Below are 18,296 nucleotides of genomic sequence, written 5' to 3' on the forward strand. Positions count from 1 at the left end.
GGGGGGGGGGAATGATGTCCCCCCCCCCCCGTGTGTGTGTAACCACCCCACGTTGTACAAGACAATAATCAGTTAAAGGGCACATTCTGGCTTGGAGCAGGAGCGGGGGGGGGGAACATGAGGGGAATGAAGAGTAGGGTCATTGAGGAGTTTAGCCTGGGGAAAGTTCCAAGGGCCAGAATGAAAGGCCCCTGGGGCCACATTCAGCCCCTGGGCCTCAGTTTCCCCGCCCCTGTCCTACAGGCAGTTGACATCTCCTCCAACCAAGCTGCTGAAGAGAAGGTTGAATCCAATCGACAGGGATTCTAGAAAGTTAAGAAGCACATTTGAGAGACAGCTACACTGATTTTAACACTGCACGTGTTTCTTCCACTGAGAAATGAAAGTTGTTTAGACACTTTGCTGAAATCCACTTTTCTGAAGAGAGTGAACCTGCTGGAGTCTCTGTTTTTAGTCAAGTGAAGACTGGTCTCCAGGTTTCCATGCTGACTTGGACTGCAAAAAGTGCTAAGTGCCACCCATCAGGAAATGAAATGTTGCCCTAGAGAACTGTGTTGGCCTGTGACACCACTTCCCATACTGGATTGTCACCGTGAGGTGCAGCACTGCAGGAAATGAAGAAAATTGCCTGCCTTCTTCATGCATGGCAAATTCAGTGCACCTCACATACAGCCTGGTATGGGGAGGGGTGGTTAGGGCTGGGAGAAAGCTAGCGATCACTAACTGCATGAGCTGTGCACGTGTGTAAGGGGAGAGAAGTTGGGAGAAGAGAAGGAAGAAACTGCTTAGGATTTCTGGCCAGATGTGAACACAGAATGCTACCAATTTTGTGCACTTGTAGCGGCAGTTTTAAAAAACACATAAAAGCATTACAGGGTAAGACCACTAAAAGGAAGATGCTGGGAAGAATAGCAAATGGCACAGAGTGTGGAGGCTACTGGAAAACCTTCAACAGACCACACTCATCCTGTGTAGAATTACTGAGGGGACACTGTAGGCAAATACTGAGTTACAATTATGTATGACTACAGTTAGTGGTTTCTGGATTATGAATTCAGCTCCTACTCAGCGAGTGAAGAGCACACATATAAAATGGGCTACAAATAAAGACAATCAACCCTAGAAGGCCCCTGAAGTGCTTTTTAGGCACATTTCCCTCCTTCTAATCCACACTCTCCTGTTAAAGGATGTAGTCTCAGTTACCCAAATTACTTCTGATATTCCCCCTTTTCAGTTAAACACAATGAATATTCCAAGCTCGGTGTAAATTATAGCAAACCTCTCTAACCACAGTATTTCCCCAGCATGTGACTTTAAAAACATATGCAGTGATAATTAAGGGGTTGGCTCAAATGTCCTCCCCACCTTAGCACTGAGTTATCACAGTATGTGTGTGTTGTCCACCACAGAAGTCAACATTGCACGCATAATGTAGGAGGTGGGAGTCTATCATATTAATTCAGCATCTCCAACTTGTGATGCATTTTAAGTGTAATCAGAGCCATGTTCCCCACCACTTTCTTCCCACTATCTATTATCTATTTTGTGAAATTTATATATCGCTTAATTGTAGAAAACCTTAAAGTAGTTTATGCAATCCTCCTGCCCAGAACAAAGACAAATCAAATTCTCATCTTTTACATTTTTAATGTATTTTATTTTTTAAAAAGAAAAAAAGCCCCACAAAATCATGACATTCAAGTTGGTTATTGAATTTTCCTGTCACAGTCTGTGTTTCTGGGAATTAACAGAAATTGTTTATTATTAATTTAAACCACACACCAGAAATGAGACTAAAAATCAGGCTGGAGAGTGACAAAGAATAATCTGCAGGGGACTTCATCAAAACAAAGTATGAGCAGCCCTGACTGGGGTAAAGGGAGTTATCAGGGAAGGACCCTGAGCACCTGGATGTAGAAGATCAACGAATAGTTTTGACTGGGCTCTTAAAATTGCTGGCGGCCTGAAGCTGCAGCTGGTAAGCCATAGGGTGGATCTTGAATCCGTAAAGTCTGAAATGGAAAAGTGAAGGGTTAAAATGTAAGATTCAGGGAAGAAAAGCTCAAACAGCTACCAGATATTTCAGTAAAAGGTATGGATAAACTTCCATTAATTTTCAAACTGAACACCCATTAGGAACACATCACTAAGAGGAGGACAGTGCCAGCCTTGGTGCCCCCCGCCCCGTAACTGTAGTGCCCACTTGCTGCCTTCCCTCTCCAGTTGCTTCCCTGGGGCTCATCTCAGCCCACCACCCTGCCCACCCCATCACCCACAGCACTGCCTGCAAGGCTGTGTGTAGGGAGGCGAAGGCTTCTCCCTATGGGTGTGGGGGGTCCTCTTCAGCATCTCACTCCATCCCATCCAAGAACTGAGGTTCCGGCTTCTTCCTTCTCCCTCTTTCTGTCTAGGGAGGAGTGGAAGGAGTTTGCCTTCCAAATGCAAGGGCTCACCTGCCTCTCTTCAGAAAGGAACACAGACACGTACCTGATTCTCATCATTTCTCCCCCCCCATTAAAAAAATAATAAAAAGTAATAAAATTAAGCAAATGGTTTCTTTGTGGACTTCAGACCACGTCACAATTTGTGGGGGGAATTGGCGTGTGAGGGAGTGTTGTTAAGGGAATGTGAGAAGCTGGGATGACTTGCCCTGGATTGTCACTTCAGTTATGGGGTAACTAGTCTCTCTTCTTTCTGCATAGGTTCCGACCCTGGGAGTACTTTTATTACTCTTCTCCATAGGGAAGTAATGTATCTCCCCCCACCTCGGTAATATCAAGAGTATAAGGCTTCTCCTTATGACTATCTGGATATGGGGGTGGGGGGTTCCCTCTCCAGCATCTCACCCTTCCGCTTTCAGTCTCCACTCCACCTCATCCAGGAATCAACACAAGGTTTGGCTGCTTCTTCCTTCCCACCTCTCTCTGTCTAGGTAGCAGTTGCCAGGACATTACCCCATTTGCTTCTACATGGTTCCATCCTTATTTCAGACATTGTGATATATCGTTATATTGCAATGTGTAGCTGGTGTTGTAGCATGATGCTGAAAACCAGATACTGCCCAACCTTACTTCATATGCAAACTATTGGGAGGCAAGCAGCCCAGCCCAACCTGAACAGAGCTGGATACCACTTTTGAGCCAGCCTGCACCTCAGCCTTCTCAGTATCTCCATTCAAGTGATGGAATGGGTAGCAATAAGCTGGGCAGGTCAGCTAAGCAGTGCTGGCCCAGCCAAAAGGCAGTTCTGCTCTCAGGCTTTCTTTTGCCACCAAGGATACCTGAGGTTTCTACTTTGTGGTAGAAACCTTCAGCAAATCCTGTCTCCTTACTAGTAGGAGGATATTTTTGCCAGGAAGCTGGAATTTTCTTGGTGAAAGTATGTGTGGCTGTGGCTGCATGTGTGAGAGATGACCTCATGGCTGGGTATGGGAGGCCCTCAAGCAGGTTAGCTGGAAAGGGTAGCAAGCACCCAATGGAAGTAACAAGAGAAAATGTGGATTTGGTTGGCTGAATTTAAGCAGCAAGGAAGGATAAACCTGTGATCCCAATACTCTCCTGGAATATTTTCACCTGACATCTTTTGAAGCAGTCTTACCTGGGCACAAATTGGTTAGCAGGTCGTTTCGGCCGATACTCCGGGTGCACCATAAACAACATGTGGGGGAAGCCTGTCCCAAAATAGGCCCCATCTGTGTGATGGTGGCGGGAAGATTTGGGGGTGTAGACATCCATGCACTTAGGGCAGTAAAGTTTAACCATGGCCTCCCCTGGGATATCAGATAAGCCTAGGAGTGAAGAAGAAAGCAAAGTTCAAACAAGAGGTGGCTTTGGGGCTCAGACCCAACATCAAACCTAAGTGTTGGCAGTTCTAAGATGAGCAGTTTTCAAGCCTTTTAAACAGATAATTCAACAATAAAAATTCTGAAATAGCCTGTTTGCACAAGTATCCACCCTCAAGTTTTGATCCTACCTGCAACCCTCCTGGATTCCCTCCAATTCAGTACAACTTTATTGCACTACTCAAGAACTCTGACATGCAATTCAACTTTAGACCCCTCCCATTAGCTCCTAAAAAACCTCTTCCCCAGTACACAAACTCACCAATGGGCAGCATGGGCTGGTTCTCACAATAAACTCGGGGGCAGTAACCAAAGTCTCCTTGCTGGTATTTCTCAAGCTAGAAAAAAGAAAGTGTTTGCAAAAGAAATTAGGACTTCCTCTCCACATTGTGGGAAGACAACTCCAAAGAAAGATTGGTTAGGTCAGGAGGTCATCAAGTAATAGCCTTTAAGGTGTTCCAAATCGGGTCTATCACTGGCCACTTAGGACAGCCAAGAGGATATTATAGTATAAGTTAAAGTGCCTTTCCCTTCTTGACTTCATTGCCTCTGATCTCAATGTGGCTATATTAGCATTAGCAAATAAGTTACAGGATGACCTGCTTATACAACAGCATAGACATTCACCATTTGGGCAATTCCACGGTTTGTGAGGATGTAGCGGGCATGGATGAGGCCGTAGAGCATTTCAGCTGCCTGTTCAATCAAGTCACTCTGGTTAGGGTTGTCCTCAAGCTCCTCATCTACAAGAGAACAGGAAAAAGTCAAGAGCTAATATAAGAAAAGTACAGGAGGGCCATAGAGACTCTGACAGAGAAGAATGAAGGTTCCCCTGTCATGTGCTCTAGTCCACTGCTGAAATAATTAATCATCATGATCCCACCACTCACCCTAAGGACCCAGGGCAGGTTACAACATTAAAACACAGTATTAAAAGCATTTTAAAACATCTTACAATCACAGAAATAAGGTAGGTCCAAAAATTACACATCTCAAGAGTCAAAAGCAAGGGTAGAAAGATGCATCATCTGATATGAACAGTTTCTAAGACCACATTATACCTCAATGCTAGCACTGCACATGTACAATTAGCACACCAAATTCTAGCTGTACAACTTATTGACAAAACATATTCACTATTTTTGCCAGATGTACAGAATAATTAAGGAGGGAAAGTATCAGAAGTCTTTATAGGTTTCTGATCTTGGCTTCTCTAATAAGACTATGGGTTGTATCTAACAAAGCAACTGCTTGCACAACTGAACTCTCCACTCCCTGCTCTAGCGGTTCCACCAAACCACAGAGATTTGCGGGGAGTGGCGGGGGGGAGTGGTTCTGTTGTGTGAATGGAAGCAGTTCTGCTCATGCAATGATTTTGTTGGGTTCAACCCAATGACATCTATGCTATTTATCAGATACATGAAATAGGCAACTTCATATGGAAAGACAGAATATAAATTAAATTTAAAAATATTTAATTAATATTTAATTAAGAACACATAATCAGGATTTCCAAAATGTATGGTTTCCAAGGCAAGCTGCTCCACAGAACTGGCCCAATAATTTACATCCTTGCAAATACTTAACCTCTGCTTTTAATGAAGTCTCAGAAACTTCAATTCCAGTTCCCCATGTGCACTAATGTTAGAGTAGAAAATCAGAGGAGGATTTTGACATTCTGAGCAGTATGCACAATTTTGTTTTAGCAGAATACAAAAAAATATTTTTAGGGTAGTATTTAACTAGCCCTCTCTTGGTTTGTTTGCCATTTTTTAACAGGAAGCTGTCTCAAATTAATAATCTCACAGACAGACAGACTTTCAGAGATCTGTGCTTTATGTAGATAAATAATAATAATAATAATAATAATAATAATAAATTATTTATACCCCGCCCTTCCCAGTTTAAAAACTGGGCTCAGGGCGGCTAACAGCAAATATAAAACATTGATTAAATATGACTTAAAAACAGCATAAAACAACATAAAATACAGCATCAATATAAATAAAATTCAAAAATTCAGGGGTCATTGGGGGGGGGGGACGACCCAGTCAGTAGACATCAAATGATCACCAGGGCTAACTGCCCAAGTTGGTCCTACTAGGGCCAGCAAGGAGACCAGGGAAGAATTTAAATGTTGGGTCCCAGAAACGGTTTCTTCATAGAAGAGGAAAGGGAAAAGGGAATAGAGGATCAGGTTAATTCAAACTGAAGGCCAGGTGGAATAGCTCTGTCTTACAGGCCCTGCGGAAGGAGATCAAGTCCTGCAGGATAACAGAAGCACCTTGCCACTAATAATAATAATAATAATAATAATCTTGTACCCATGCTATGTAAATTCTTATTACACACCAAAATGAAACTTGAAGTCTAGTCATTCCAAAATATGCAAGATGCTTTAGGGTAGCAGTGTGCCCTCATTAGGATAACCCTGTGACCACTGACCACATTTACTCTTAGTCCCAAATGTCAGGTGGTCTGAGATGTAATCAGTAAAACAAAAAGAACCATCTCTCACCTGGTTCCAAATCAAGGATCATATCCAAGGCCTGGCGATAGTGGGGAACTTGCTCATTGAGGCCAGTCAGGTTGAACTTGTCTTGGATGTAATCTTCATCTACCTAGAATAGAAATAAAAAATACTCAAACTGAAGATCAGCCAAATAAACTATTGTCTCTACCAAGTGACCTATTCTGACTTCTCAGATACCCTCAGTCTATTTGACATCTCATCCTATACTCACTCACTGGGCAGTAAGCTCCATTGAACTCAGTGGCATTGGGGTTTTTTCTGAGTAGACAAGTACAGCATTACAATGCAAGTAACTAGCTTCCTAAGATTTCCATGAACTTCCAACTAATATACAAAACTCTTCATCCTCTCAAGAAACCCAGGAGTCCCTGTTCACTGGCAACACCCTTCCTACTACAGAGTTAGGATATTTTTTTGTAGGGGGGGAATCATGCCATTTTGCTCCCAGCCCCTCTTACTAAAACTACATGCAAACGTTCTTGTTTAATTGTTTAGTCGTGTCTGACTCTTCGTGACCCCATGGACCAGAGCACGCCAGGCACTCCTGTCTTCCTCTGCCTCCTGCAGTTTGGTCAAACTCTTGCTGGTAGCTTCTAGAACATTGTCCAACCATCTTGTCCTCTGTCGTCCCCTTCTTCTTGTGCCCTCCATCTTTCCCAACATCAGGGTCTTTTCCAGGGAGTCTTTTCATGAGGTGGCTGAAGTATTGGAGCCTCAGCTTCAGGATCTGTCCTTCCAGTGAGCACTCAGGGCTGATTTCCTTAAGAATGGAGAGGTTTGATCTTCTTGCAGTCCATGGGACTCTCAAGAGTCTCCTCCAGCACCAGAATTCAAAAGCATCAATTCTTCGGCGATCAGCCTTCTTTATGGTCCAGCTCTCACTTCCATACATTACTACTAGGAAAACCATAGCTTTAACATGCCAAACATACTGAGGTCTTAATCCCAACTCACCTCACAAAAGAATTCATTGCCACGCATGGAGAACGGTGGTGGCAGCATCCCAACTCCTAGCTCCCAGCCCCTCTCTCACAAAATCCACACACACATTTGTTGAGGCCTTCATCCCAACTCACCTCACAGAAGAACTCATTGCCACGCAAGCCACAGAACCAGGAAATCCAGGACACTTCCTCAGAGCTACTCATCTTCCCGTCCTCTGTAGAAAAAAAAGGTGCATCAACAGCCACATTTGCACAACCACTAACACACCTCTTCCAGTTTCACCAGGAAACAGCTCCTTTATAAAAACACTTCTTATGCAAAGCACTTCAGTGGGTATAGAGAGTTTCAGCGCACCCTGTTCCAAGTCAGAAAACACACCCTTTCATTTCAGTGACTGCAGACCGGTATTAGAGGAGAAGCCAACGTGTTCCCTTCTACTTGAACGGCATCTCTCTCTCTCTCTGTTAGAACTAGGAAAAAATCCCTTTGCAGACTAGTTTAACCTCTACCCATGCCCTGCCCTTCTGCACAGAATTGTGAGAACGACACAACTCTTCCTCCCCTTGCTTTCTTGTTTTCTTTCTTTTTTTGCCTATGGCAGGCTCCCAAACGCCCTCCCTTAATCTTGCAGGGCCGTCTCCGTTGCCTAAAATTCCTCCCCTCTACTTTCTGGACAGTAACCTCCTAAATATATGTCTCAATAACTCACCTCAGGGGGCTCAATTGCCTCAAGGAGAGGAACACGGGGTGCAAACAAGCTTTGGACCGCTAAGGCCTCTGCCAGTTTCCACCGCGCACGCGCCACTCTCACTGATGAAAGAGCATCACGGGACAGTAGTACTTCAGAATAAGGCTGGAGTTAGCAAACAAGATAGAGGAAACTACAAGTCCTAGAGTGCAGCCGCGAAGGAAATGGCAAGCACGTTCTGGGCCGCGGAGCACACTGGGATTTGTAGTCCAAAAGCCCTTTAAGCCGCTGCGCTTTGAGAAGAACAGGTGTAGGTGGAGTGGTCCCAGACGATCAATGAGAGGCGTCTAGGTAGAAAGGATGTAAAGTTTGCCTATGCCGCGCTAACCTATAACGAACGCATTATGGTAAATATGGTCAAATACTATTTCAATTTAAAAGGAGACAGGAGTAGGAGAGTTCCTAAAGAATCGTCATGAGTGCTTGAGACAGAAGCCTCCTTGGTCAGATAAACTTGCCATAATTGAAATAGCAGCCCGGAGCTCCAAGAAACTTGATTTGTACGGGAAAGACGGCTCATGGATCCCCTACCACGAGCTAGGTACCGATTCAGAATTGAAGCGGTAGTTGCAGCTTTCTCTTACAAAGCGAGGAAAAAGAGGGCGGCTATCAGGCGCGCATCACGGTAACTTCCTGCGCCGTCAGCCCGATGCAAATTCTCACCGCCGCTCGTATTTGCCCCGATTGAAAAGCAGGCGGGCATAGCCTGGGGAATAGTTTCTCGGACGGTGGGGTGGAGATAGCGAGCAGATGAAAACATATATTATAACCCCATGGGAGGAGGAGAATTGGAAGCAAAGCAAAGTGGGTCTGATCCTATCTGAAGGCAGCGCATATTTAAAATACATATTAAATATGCGGAAGAGAGCAAGTGCGTCCACCGAGCGAGAGGGAAAAGTGGGAGGCGCAGAAAAAGCAGGATTGTGGGGCCAAGCATTAGCTGTTATTTTTATGAAGCGCTCAGATTACTGGAATGCAGTCCTCGAAGGAAGGACTGAGTAAAAGCTAATTATAGAAAAGGAAGGAGGGAAAAGAAAATAAGCCAGCTGATTTCTTAATACATAATAGGCACTGTTAGGTATGCTCCTCCCTAAAAAGCACCAAGAAAGTCCTCTATGTGCCTCCATTAAACAGCAAAGACGTTTTAATCCCCCACCCCCTCTGTTAAAAGTCTTTGGAGAATATTTTTTCCATTCCAAGTCCTACAATTTAGGATCTGAATCGCCCAATTTGGTCTTCTCTCTTGAGCATTATTATTATTATTATTATTATTATTATTATTAATTTTATTTATTTATACCCCTGGGTTTCCCTAGCCACTCTGGGTGGCTCCTAACAAGAATATTAAAAACACAATAAAACATCAAACATTAAAAATTTCAGATTTTAACCATCCTCATGAGGTTTTGGTCATCAGCATACATATGGGATCTACTCTTCCAGGTCTCCCACCTGTAGTACCTCCTCATTTGCTTGCAATGACATCATCATTCATTAATGCATATTTAGCAGGAGTCAAGAGTTTGAAGAAGAGAGACCAGAAAGTGAAGCATACATTGACAGAGCACCCATACACTGCACCCACTGTCCAAGGCCAGTGGACTGCCTTGTGGAGAGGTGGGGAGTGGGTGCACTTATGAGGCCAATCCACAACCTCCCTAGGATCCAGTGGTGGCTTATGGAACCTAGACCGGGTCCAGCACCTAGGAAGTGATGTTGGTGGTGCCCAGGTCCCCATCCTCCTCCTCTGTGAGTAATTTTGTCTACTACTAAGTCAGCCACTCTGTGGCTTGTTTCCCTGTTTAGTTCAGGGAAGAATTTGGTGCAGCTTCCTCTCCAGTAAGTGGGCAGAGAATTTCAGGCAGCATACATCATTCACCAAAGAAAATTATACCAATTACCCCAGTATGTACAGTGAGCACCGTGGCTGCATGACGTTTTGAATCCAGGCTCTAGCCCAACAGTCTTAGTACTGACCCTGTAGATTTCAGTACCTCTATAAGTTACAATACAATATAAATTGCCATTGTATACTAACTATACTTCAATTTCCTGGAGCTCTTCCAATAATTTATGGCATAGATTAGAAGTGGCACATGAAGGGGCAACGGCAGAGGCGCTGGGATAAGGTGGAAGGAAGGAAGGTTGGGGGAACTTTGGTGATTGCAGTAGTTTGCGGGTGTGGGCCCTCCTGCTGGCAAGATGGGGCAACTGCAGTAAAGTGCTTGCTTCTTTCTGTACTGCATATGTTATCATTTACTTTACAGTGCAATCTCTAAAACATGTTTCCTTGTATTTAGTCCCATGGGGCACAATGGGACTTACTCCCAGGTAAATGCATATGGGTTTGCAGCCCTAATGCAGGATTTATCAGCAGGTCCAGAGCAACTGAAAAATCCTGATGGGTTTGCTGATGTCTTTTAATGTACATTTTAAAATACTCACTAAATAATTGCAGGACAGACTTTAGGCTTGTGAGTTTGGGATCAACCTTGTGATTTACTAGGAACCCAAGAGTCACCAACTGTAGCCATTATTTTAAGCAGCTTGGCTTGTTGTTGTTGTTGCAGCACCATCCTCAAATGTTTTCATATATAAATACTTAATACATTTAGAGCTGCAGTTATATAGCTACGTCTAGGAGCAAGTTCTATTGAACCCTATAGGGATGACATCAGAGTAGACATGTATAGGATTGTGCTGGCACTTCCCACTCAAAATTTAAATTAAGTTAAAGAAAACTGTTTAGCTTAGCTTGCAATTTCAACATAAGCCTCCAAAATTCTCTTCAGCTGGAAGTGACGGGGCCAAGTCACTTCTATAAGGGCAGTGCTTGAATTGGGGGATGGGAGAGTTGGGGGGGGTACCAATGAAATTCACAAATCACATCTCCTGACATCCTCCCTCACAACTTTAGTCATATCACTCCCATAATTTTCTAAAAATTGTAGCTAAAGGGGCAGTCACAAAAGGAAAGTGGCTGATCCCCCTATAATTCACAGACTACATGAAGAGCAACTAGATTCATTTCCCACTATCCAGTACAGGCCTCCCATCCACAGTAAGTTACCATCCCTGATGCTGGTGCTGCTTCGCCGACTCATTCTGTCTGCAGTGCCTGTTCTCAACATGGCTGTCATTTTAGGTTTTCTCTTAATTAGCCATGCCTGTTCAATGGATATAAATATATAAAGATCAGCATTTATTTTATATAGAAATATATTTTTCTACCTCACTCTACAGCAAAAATGGTTGCCAGATCAGCTACTTTTCCCAGGTTTACAATATAAAAGGCAGGTACAAAAGGGGGAAAAGGGGAAAGGGAGGAGGACAAGTAACTTTAGCCAATTGTTCAAGTTATATGAGGGTGCTTATAATAACCAACTGAAGTGGAAATTTGGATTTTCCAAGGACAAACTTTCCTTTCCCCTTCTGAACCACTTGGCAAGATAACTGGCATAGTAACAATTGAGCCTAAACCAAATGACTAATACTTAGGTCACTTGGGAAGTTCTGTTCTGACCAGTGCCTTCATCAGTCACCACAGCCTTTTTACAAAAAACTTACGTAACTGAAATTTTTCTCTTATGGTTAGCTGCCTTGAGTTCCGGTTATTGTGCAGAAAGTGGGGGGTGTCAGTCAATGTTTTATATAAATAATTGTTACATTCTACCACCTTAGCCTTCTTTAATTAAATTAATATCACTGTAACATGTTTGATAATTTTGGTTCATTTTCAGTTTAACATTTGTCTGAATTAGTTCAGTTTTAAGTTTTACTTTTACCGCATGTCTGCCTAAATCATGATTACTGAAATGGTCTGTTGGATGCTTTTTAAGAGTCTTTTTTTAAAAGTACAATTCTGCACCCATCCACACACACACACCCCAGTATGGATGGCATGGGGAACTGGATGGCATGTAGCCACCTCTCTGCCAGCCTGTATTAGTGAGGAGGATGAACACTGGTTGGAGGGTGGCTTGCCATAGCCGAGACTCTTGTTTTGTCCATTTTGGTGGGAAGCTGTTGCTGGTAGTTTTAGGCTGAGACAATTATGACTCCGGATCCAAAGCCGCAGAGATCACCCCCAGCTACACCAGCCTGGCATCCACACACACAGCAAATAATAATGCCACCCCACCTTCCACAGGCCAGCAGGGGTTGGGATGTGTCGAAGAATTTGCTCCGACACTCCCCGTTTGGATTGCTGTTGATTTGTTGCAAGGAACTTTGACGTTCTTTACCTGCTACAAACTCACTTTAAGGGTGATAACACTAGAAAAGGGTTATATAGATCAGCGTTAATTGGGTTTATTTGCGTATCACCCCCTTTCTGGCAAAGTGGGTTTGCGACAGATACAGAACCTGACTAAGACGGCAATCCTAATTCCTGTTTCCTGGATTCAAAATCCTTTGAATTCAGCAGGAATTATTTCTGAACAGACTAGGTTAGGGCCACACCGTAAAATTAAGTTATGAGCAACTAATTCCCACCCACCCCTCTCCACTCACTCAACACAGGGTGAGGGCAAAAGGGCAAATTCTTTTTGAAAAATAAAATGTAAAACCAACACATTCGCTTGGGAAAGCTGTTTTCTCACAAGTCTAGTGGGGCATGGTGCCTATTTTTTAATTTTCATTAATATGGTCCCTTTTCTTTAAAAAAAAAAAAAAAAAAAAAGCTTACTCTCCAGAAAAAGCAGGAGCTATGAGGGATGAGTGAGCCTGCAATATGCAAATTGCGTTAACCGTTAACTGCCGAGGCGCGAAAACGCTTGGCACGTGACTGCTCCTCGCGCCGGAAAAGGCGGGAAAGCGCGCAAGGCAGCAGTCTGCGAGAACAACCGCCGCCGCCCCCTCCTAGGAGCAGACGGCGCATGCGTTTCCATTGCGACGGCGGGGCGCTTCATAGGACACCCTACTGCGCAGGCGTCAGGTACAGGGAAGGCGGCTTTAACCCTGCGTAAACAGGCAACTTTGTATCCGCTCGCCAGCTGCTGCTAAACGGACCCAGCTTTCTCCAAGGTATATGCTTCTACGCCTGCGCGCCTTACCCCACCGTCCCCGGCGTCCCAGCTTGGCACATGCGCGTTACAAGCCTTTGCTAAGAATTCTGTGAGCGGCGCCATAGAGGTTGTTTTGGAAAGGGTAGAGTGACCCGCCGTCTGAATTTCCGGTGAAGGAGAACTGGGTGAGTGTGTTCCTGGGTGGTAAGGAAAGGCCAGAGTTGGTAGGGCTTGTGTTGGGCTTCCCAGAGGCGGAGGGGGGGAGAGAGCAGCCCCCCACCCCGCACCCCCATTCCTGCTTCGGGGGTGGAGGGAGACCTAGGCTTCATTTCCTTCGCCCAGGGATCTGGGTGAAGCTCTGGAGAAGGCCCGACGTCCACCCCCCCCGCATCTCTAGGTTAAAAATGTACACATTTTTATGTGTACATTTAAATGTACACACCACAGACATTCAAAGCAAACACACGCAAATCCTGGGAACTCGTATCTTAAGGGTGCTGGGAATTGTAGTTCAGTGGGGTGTGAACTATAGTTCCCAGGGGTCAGGAGGCTGCAGGTGGGAAGGTGCTCAGTGTATATCAGGGGTCAGCAGACTTTTTCAGCAAGGGACTGGTCCACTGTCCCTCAGACCTTGTGGGGGGCCGGACTATATTTGGAGGGGGGGGGAAATGAACGAATTCCTATGCCCCACAAATAACCCAGAGATGCATTTTAAGTAAAAGGACACATTCTACTCACGTAAAAACACGCTGATTCCCAGACCATCTGTGGGCTGGTTTTAGAAGGTGACTGGGCCAGATCCGGCCCCCTGGTCTTAGTTTGCCTACCCATGGTGTATATATACAGCCAAGGGTTAGGTTGGAGGTGAGGGAGCGGCCTGAGATCCTCAAGAGATTCTCCCACCCAGGTCCCTGTTTTCCCATACCTGCCACCCTTCCTACTTCTCTGGGCCTGACCACCTTATTTCTGGCAAGTCTTTCCCAAAGATGGTTTCATTGCTTCAGCGCTTCCTCCCAAACGCTGAATGCGGAATGGCAGGCTCTCCTTCTTCCTCGATGGCTTTGAAGCAGAGGTCGGAGGCCCATCTGTCACGGACGCTTCTGCTGAGATTCCAGCACCGCAGGGGGGTTGGACTAGATGACCCTGGGGGATCCCCTTCCAACTCTGCAATTCTGTTATTCTCTCCAACCTGCTTCTGCAAGTTTTCTCAGGTGGCCTCTCAAGCAGGGCTTCCGTTGCTGATCTGTAACACTAAGGATACCTGGTTGAACAACAAAGAACACAGTATCTGATGTAGTGTTCAGCATCATGAGAATCTTCGTGGGGGTTTTAAAAAATCCGTTTCTAGCCATTATGCTTATGAGAACAGGCTTAAAATTATGTGGGTGGGTCCCAGCTTAGAAGTTAGAGTAGTCTTAAGCAGGATTTCAAGTAGCTGGAGAGCAGATCCATCGTTGTTCTTCCTGACTCTTTGTATTTCCTAGACATGCCTAACAAAATAAGCAATTTCATGCAAATTTGATTTGAGATATTGGCCTGGTTTGGATAACTGTTTGAAGCCCCATAAACCATGGTTTGTGAAACCATAAAAGAGTGTATGGGCCAAAGCACCCTCTGCTCATTCCTCTTCTCTTCATCTTCTATTGCATATTGTCTTTAACATGAACTCAGAGCTCTGGTTTAATATAAGGCACAACAGGTGAAGCGAGGAACCCTCAGCCCAAGCACTCATTCACAGCTTCATAAACCATGGTTTATGAAACAATGGAACAGTTGTCCAAACCATGCCATTGAACTGAGCTTTTATTAAAGTTTGCCTTTCTATCACAGAATACAAGATGTACTTATCCAACAACAACAAAAACCTGATTATTATTATTTTTAAAAGAGTGTGGAATCCTACGGTTTTCTACCAATAAACAACTGAAGCAAATATTTACATTTTATTTTATTTTTCATAACTTATTCTGGTTTTGCCAGTCACAGAGAGGGGCACGGAACGATGCAAAGCACTGAAGACCCCCCCCACCCAACCACTGGAAATCTTGCTCTGCCATATTTCTCTGGCTTCAGTCATTCCAGCGACCATTTGTGTGCATGCTTTAAAGCATGTCTTCACAAGCCAAATGCACTAGAAATTTCACTTTTCAGAAACATGGATTCTTAGGTAGTTGCTGCGAAATCACTGCACACATTCAGCCTTTATTACTTAGCAAAAAATGGGTCTTGGTGTAACACGTAATTCTCTGACTCTTCTTTCAACAGGCTGCGAAGCTCCAGGTTGCAGTTTTGGCTTTATAACCAGAGCCACCCTCTTCCAACATGAACCACGGTCCTCAGCTGATTGCTTTTACTCGTGCCCAGGAGGAATCAGATCTCTGGAGAGATGGGCAAGTCCAGAAAAAAAGCTGCAGAGGCTCCCGTCTTGCTGGCCAGGAGGAAGGGAAAACAGCGGGTGAGGCAGCTCGCAGCTTCTATGAGAGCCTTTTGGAAGCTCCAGCTAATCCTGCGAGACCCTCACATAGGAAGCGAAAGGCGCCTTGCGTACGCCACCGACCTGCGCAACAGCTTCAGCCCGTCCAGAACCACCTGGGACCGACAAGTAGCCGCACAGGGAACAAGTTCCTGAAAGCCGCCCAGGATGGCGACCTGAAATCTCTGCGGACGCTGGCGGAGAAGGAAGGGTGTGATGTGAACTATAGAGATGATTATTACTGGACAGCGATTATGTGTGCAGCTTACGCTGGACGGGTGGAGGCTGTGAGATATCTCCTGAGCCGCGGCGCTGCCTGGGTAGGGGTCTGTGAGCCCCAAGGCCGGGATGCTATGGATTTGGCTGAGGAGGCAGGACACCAGGATGTGGTGGACGCCCTACGGGAGAGTGAAAGGCCACAGGTGAAGGAGGAACCCTCCAGGTGAGCTTTCTTGTTCCTGAGAATTCAGCTAGGGCTCCTTTGGGAGGAAGAGCAGCATATAAATGTAATAAACTAAATATCCAGTTACTGTCTGGAGAAGAAAGCCTCTAATGGGTTTGCTTTTAAATGCTGCGTTGGACTATTCCAGAAACCCAGAGATACTCGCCAATAAAACTGGCACAGTTTTAAGAGATTCCCATCCACTTAAGACACTTCAACTGACCATCAGTTGTGAACATCGAAAGATCTCCCAGAGCATCAGTAGTCAATATGTGGCTGGACTACCAACTCCCAGTATCCTTATCCAATGGTTCTTGATGGCAGGGGCTGAAGGGAGTCCAAAAGCATCTGGAGGGGCACCATATTGGCCACCCCTGCTATAGAGACCATTCCCTGTCACAAACTGTTCACCCCCTTCCTAGCATATCCAGGCCTTACATCCTTCTTCCCATATCTAGGCCCCAAATCACTAGAAGAGCTTGGTTGGAACCAACCCTCTTGACTTCGGTTTGCATTTGTGTTGTTTTAAAACTTCTCTCAATTGGTGTTTTAAATTGTTTTTATTGTTTTTCTGTATGCTTGTAAATGTGGGAAAGAGGATTCATAAATGATGATGATGATGATATCTTCATCCAGGCAGCACAGACACAGTGGGTAGGCATTCACATTTTTCCCTTTCTCAAGAGAAGTCTGTATTTGTGTTTCTTCCTCACTTTTCCCTGTAAGATGCTCTTTGAGGGTTACTACAGTCACAGTTTGTGTGAATGCGGCTTGCCTTTCTCTGGTGTAATTTTCCTTTGTTCTCCAGTCCGCAGCCACCAGCCGAGAGGAACTACTGTGCCGTGTGCCGGACGCACTACAGCGAGGACACGGTGGCATTGCACGAGCGCTCCACTGCTCACCTCTTCAACCGGCGCGACCCACTGCCCCCCACACGCTACCACATCCCAGAGAACAACGTGGGCTTCCGGCTGATGGTCAAGGGAGGTTGGGATCAGGAAGCTGGCTTGGGGCCTGAGGGCACTGGCCGCAAATTCCCGATCCAGACTGTCCTCAAGCGAGATCAGAAAGGCCTGGGCTTCTGCCGTGACCTCAGACCCAAAGTCACCCACTTTGACGCCAATGACTCCAGTGCAGTGGAGAGGCCCGTAGAGCGGAGGCCCAGGAAGGAAAGAGCAGCGACGGTGGGGAAACGAGAAGCTCGCCGCAGAGAGGCCAAGGCCCAAGCTTGGGAACGCAACCTCCGTACTTACATGAACCTTGATATTTGAGCTCTTATTGGTTAGAGGAGCTGTCTGCATAACCACTCGTTCTCCTTCTGGCCCAATCGGAGAGACAGGACAATGTTGTATAGGGGAAAGGTCTTCTGAAGGAATGTACAAGGAGCTGCTGGCAGCTGGTAAGCAGTAGCCAAAGTGGGTAACCCAGAAAAATAAACGTGGAGTTTCCCATGTGTTGCACTAGGCCATAACACTCTCAGGCATCCTTGGACCACCCAGGTAAACAGGCCCAAAGGTCAGAAAAGGCTCTTGGCTTCCTTTCAGGATCCCCAAGGGAGTCAGAAGATGAAAATCTCTCTGTTTTTCCTCCTTTCCCCGGAGATCTGTTAGCAAACAAAATGTTAGCTTTCGCTCTGCACAGTCATTGGTGTTCATTGGGCAGGGCTATGTGTACTCTTATGCTGGGAAGAAAAACAGAATTATTTGCCAACAGTGCTCCAGAACTTGCCTCACGAAAGAGCTGAATGATGTAGCTTATAGAAACTATTCAAATTAAATTACCTTATGCAGAAATGTTTGTCATTTTGCATGCATTATTCTCCGTGACGGACATTGAGCTATGAAGGGCATGGAAGCCCCAGTCCCTGGGCATCTAACCCATTCCTTCCCCCAAGCCCTCTTAGGTCCCAGAGGGCATTTCTCATGCGTTGTCAGTATATATCATAGAATCATAGATTTGGAAAGAACCCAAGGGTCATCTAGTCCAACCCCCTGCAATGCAGGAATCCCAGCTGAAAGATCCATGACAGATATTACAGCCATAAGGGGACTTGACTTTTAAAAGATTTTCCTCAGGAAGCTGGATCCTGCACGGTAACTTTTTCATTGACTCCATTGAGTCTCTATGTATTGTCTTGTCGAGGGGAAGTCCCCCTGGGCTACTCAAGACATGGCAATACTTGTGGTGGCTGAGCTCTTGGGTGAAGAGAGTTGTGCTTCTCCAGTTCCCTTGCACATAATTTGAAGGTGTGCTGCAATTTGATCCTGTACCAACAAATGGGGCAAGCTCCCTGTCAGTCAAAAGCACA

The 18,296-nt window shown here is 45.3% G+C and overlaps 2 protein-coding genes across 5 annotated transcripts; one reads left to right on the forward strand and one right to left on the reverse strand.

Annotated features, from left to right (window-relative positions):
• Positions 1–1,635: 1,635 nt before the first annotated feature.
• On the reverse strand, positions 1,636–12,878 carry CSNK2B (casein kinase 2 beta). 2 transcript variants are annotated; one of them, XM_080993321.1, is made up of 8 exons: positions 12,755–12,878; positions 11,138–11,234; positions 7,451–7,533; positions 6,360–6,462; positions 4,469–4,584; positions 4,104–4,179; positions 3,598–3,787; positions 1,636–2,012 (listed from the first exon to the last, which is right to left on the reverse strand). In XM_080993321.1, exons 2-8 carry the CDS (start codon positions 11,205–11,207, stop codon positions 1,922–1,924), a joined length of 729 nt encoding a protein of 242 aa, XP_080849447.1. In that variant the 5' UTR covers positions 11,208–11,234; positions 12,755–12,878; the 3' UTR covers positions 1,636–1,921. The 2 variants fall into 2 exon arrangements, with proteins under 2 accessions (XP_080849447.1, XP_080849448.1); XM_080993322.1 differs by lacking the exons at positions 11,138–11,234; positions 12,755–12,878 and adding an exon at positions 8,029–8,168.
• Positions 8,273–17,781, forward strand: GPANK1 (G-patch domain and ankyrin repeats 1). 3 transcript variants are annotated; one of them, XM_080993118.1, is made up of 3 exons: positions 8,273–8,414; positions 15,339–15,988; positions 16,797–17,781. In XM_080993118.1, the coding sequence occupies exons 2-3, from the start codon at positions 15,396–15,398 to the stop codon at positions 17,257–17,259; spliced, it is 1,056 nt and encodes a 351-aa protein (XP_080849244.1). In that variant the 5' UTR covers positions 8,273–8,414; positions 15,339–15,395; the 3' UTR covers positions 17,260–17,781. The 3 variants fall into 3 exon arrangements, with proteins under 3 accessions (XP_080849244.1, XP_080849242.1, XP_080849243.1); XM_080993116.1 differs by lacking the exon at positions 8,273–8,414 and adding an exon at positions 12,952–13,092; XM_080993117.1 differs by lacking the exon at positions 8,273–8,414 and adding an exon at positions 13,139–13,258.
• The last annotated feature ends 515 nt before the right edge of the window (positions 17,782–18,296 follow it).

This window comes from Podarcis pityusensis, assembly GCF_964106645.2.
Source record: "Podarcis pityusensis genome assembly, chromosome: 2".
Classification (NCBI taxonomy): Eukaryota; Metazoa; Chordata; class Lepidosauria; order Squamata; family Lacertidae; genus Podarcis; species Podarcis pityusensis.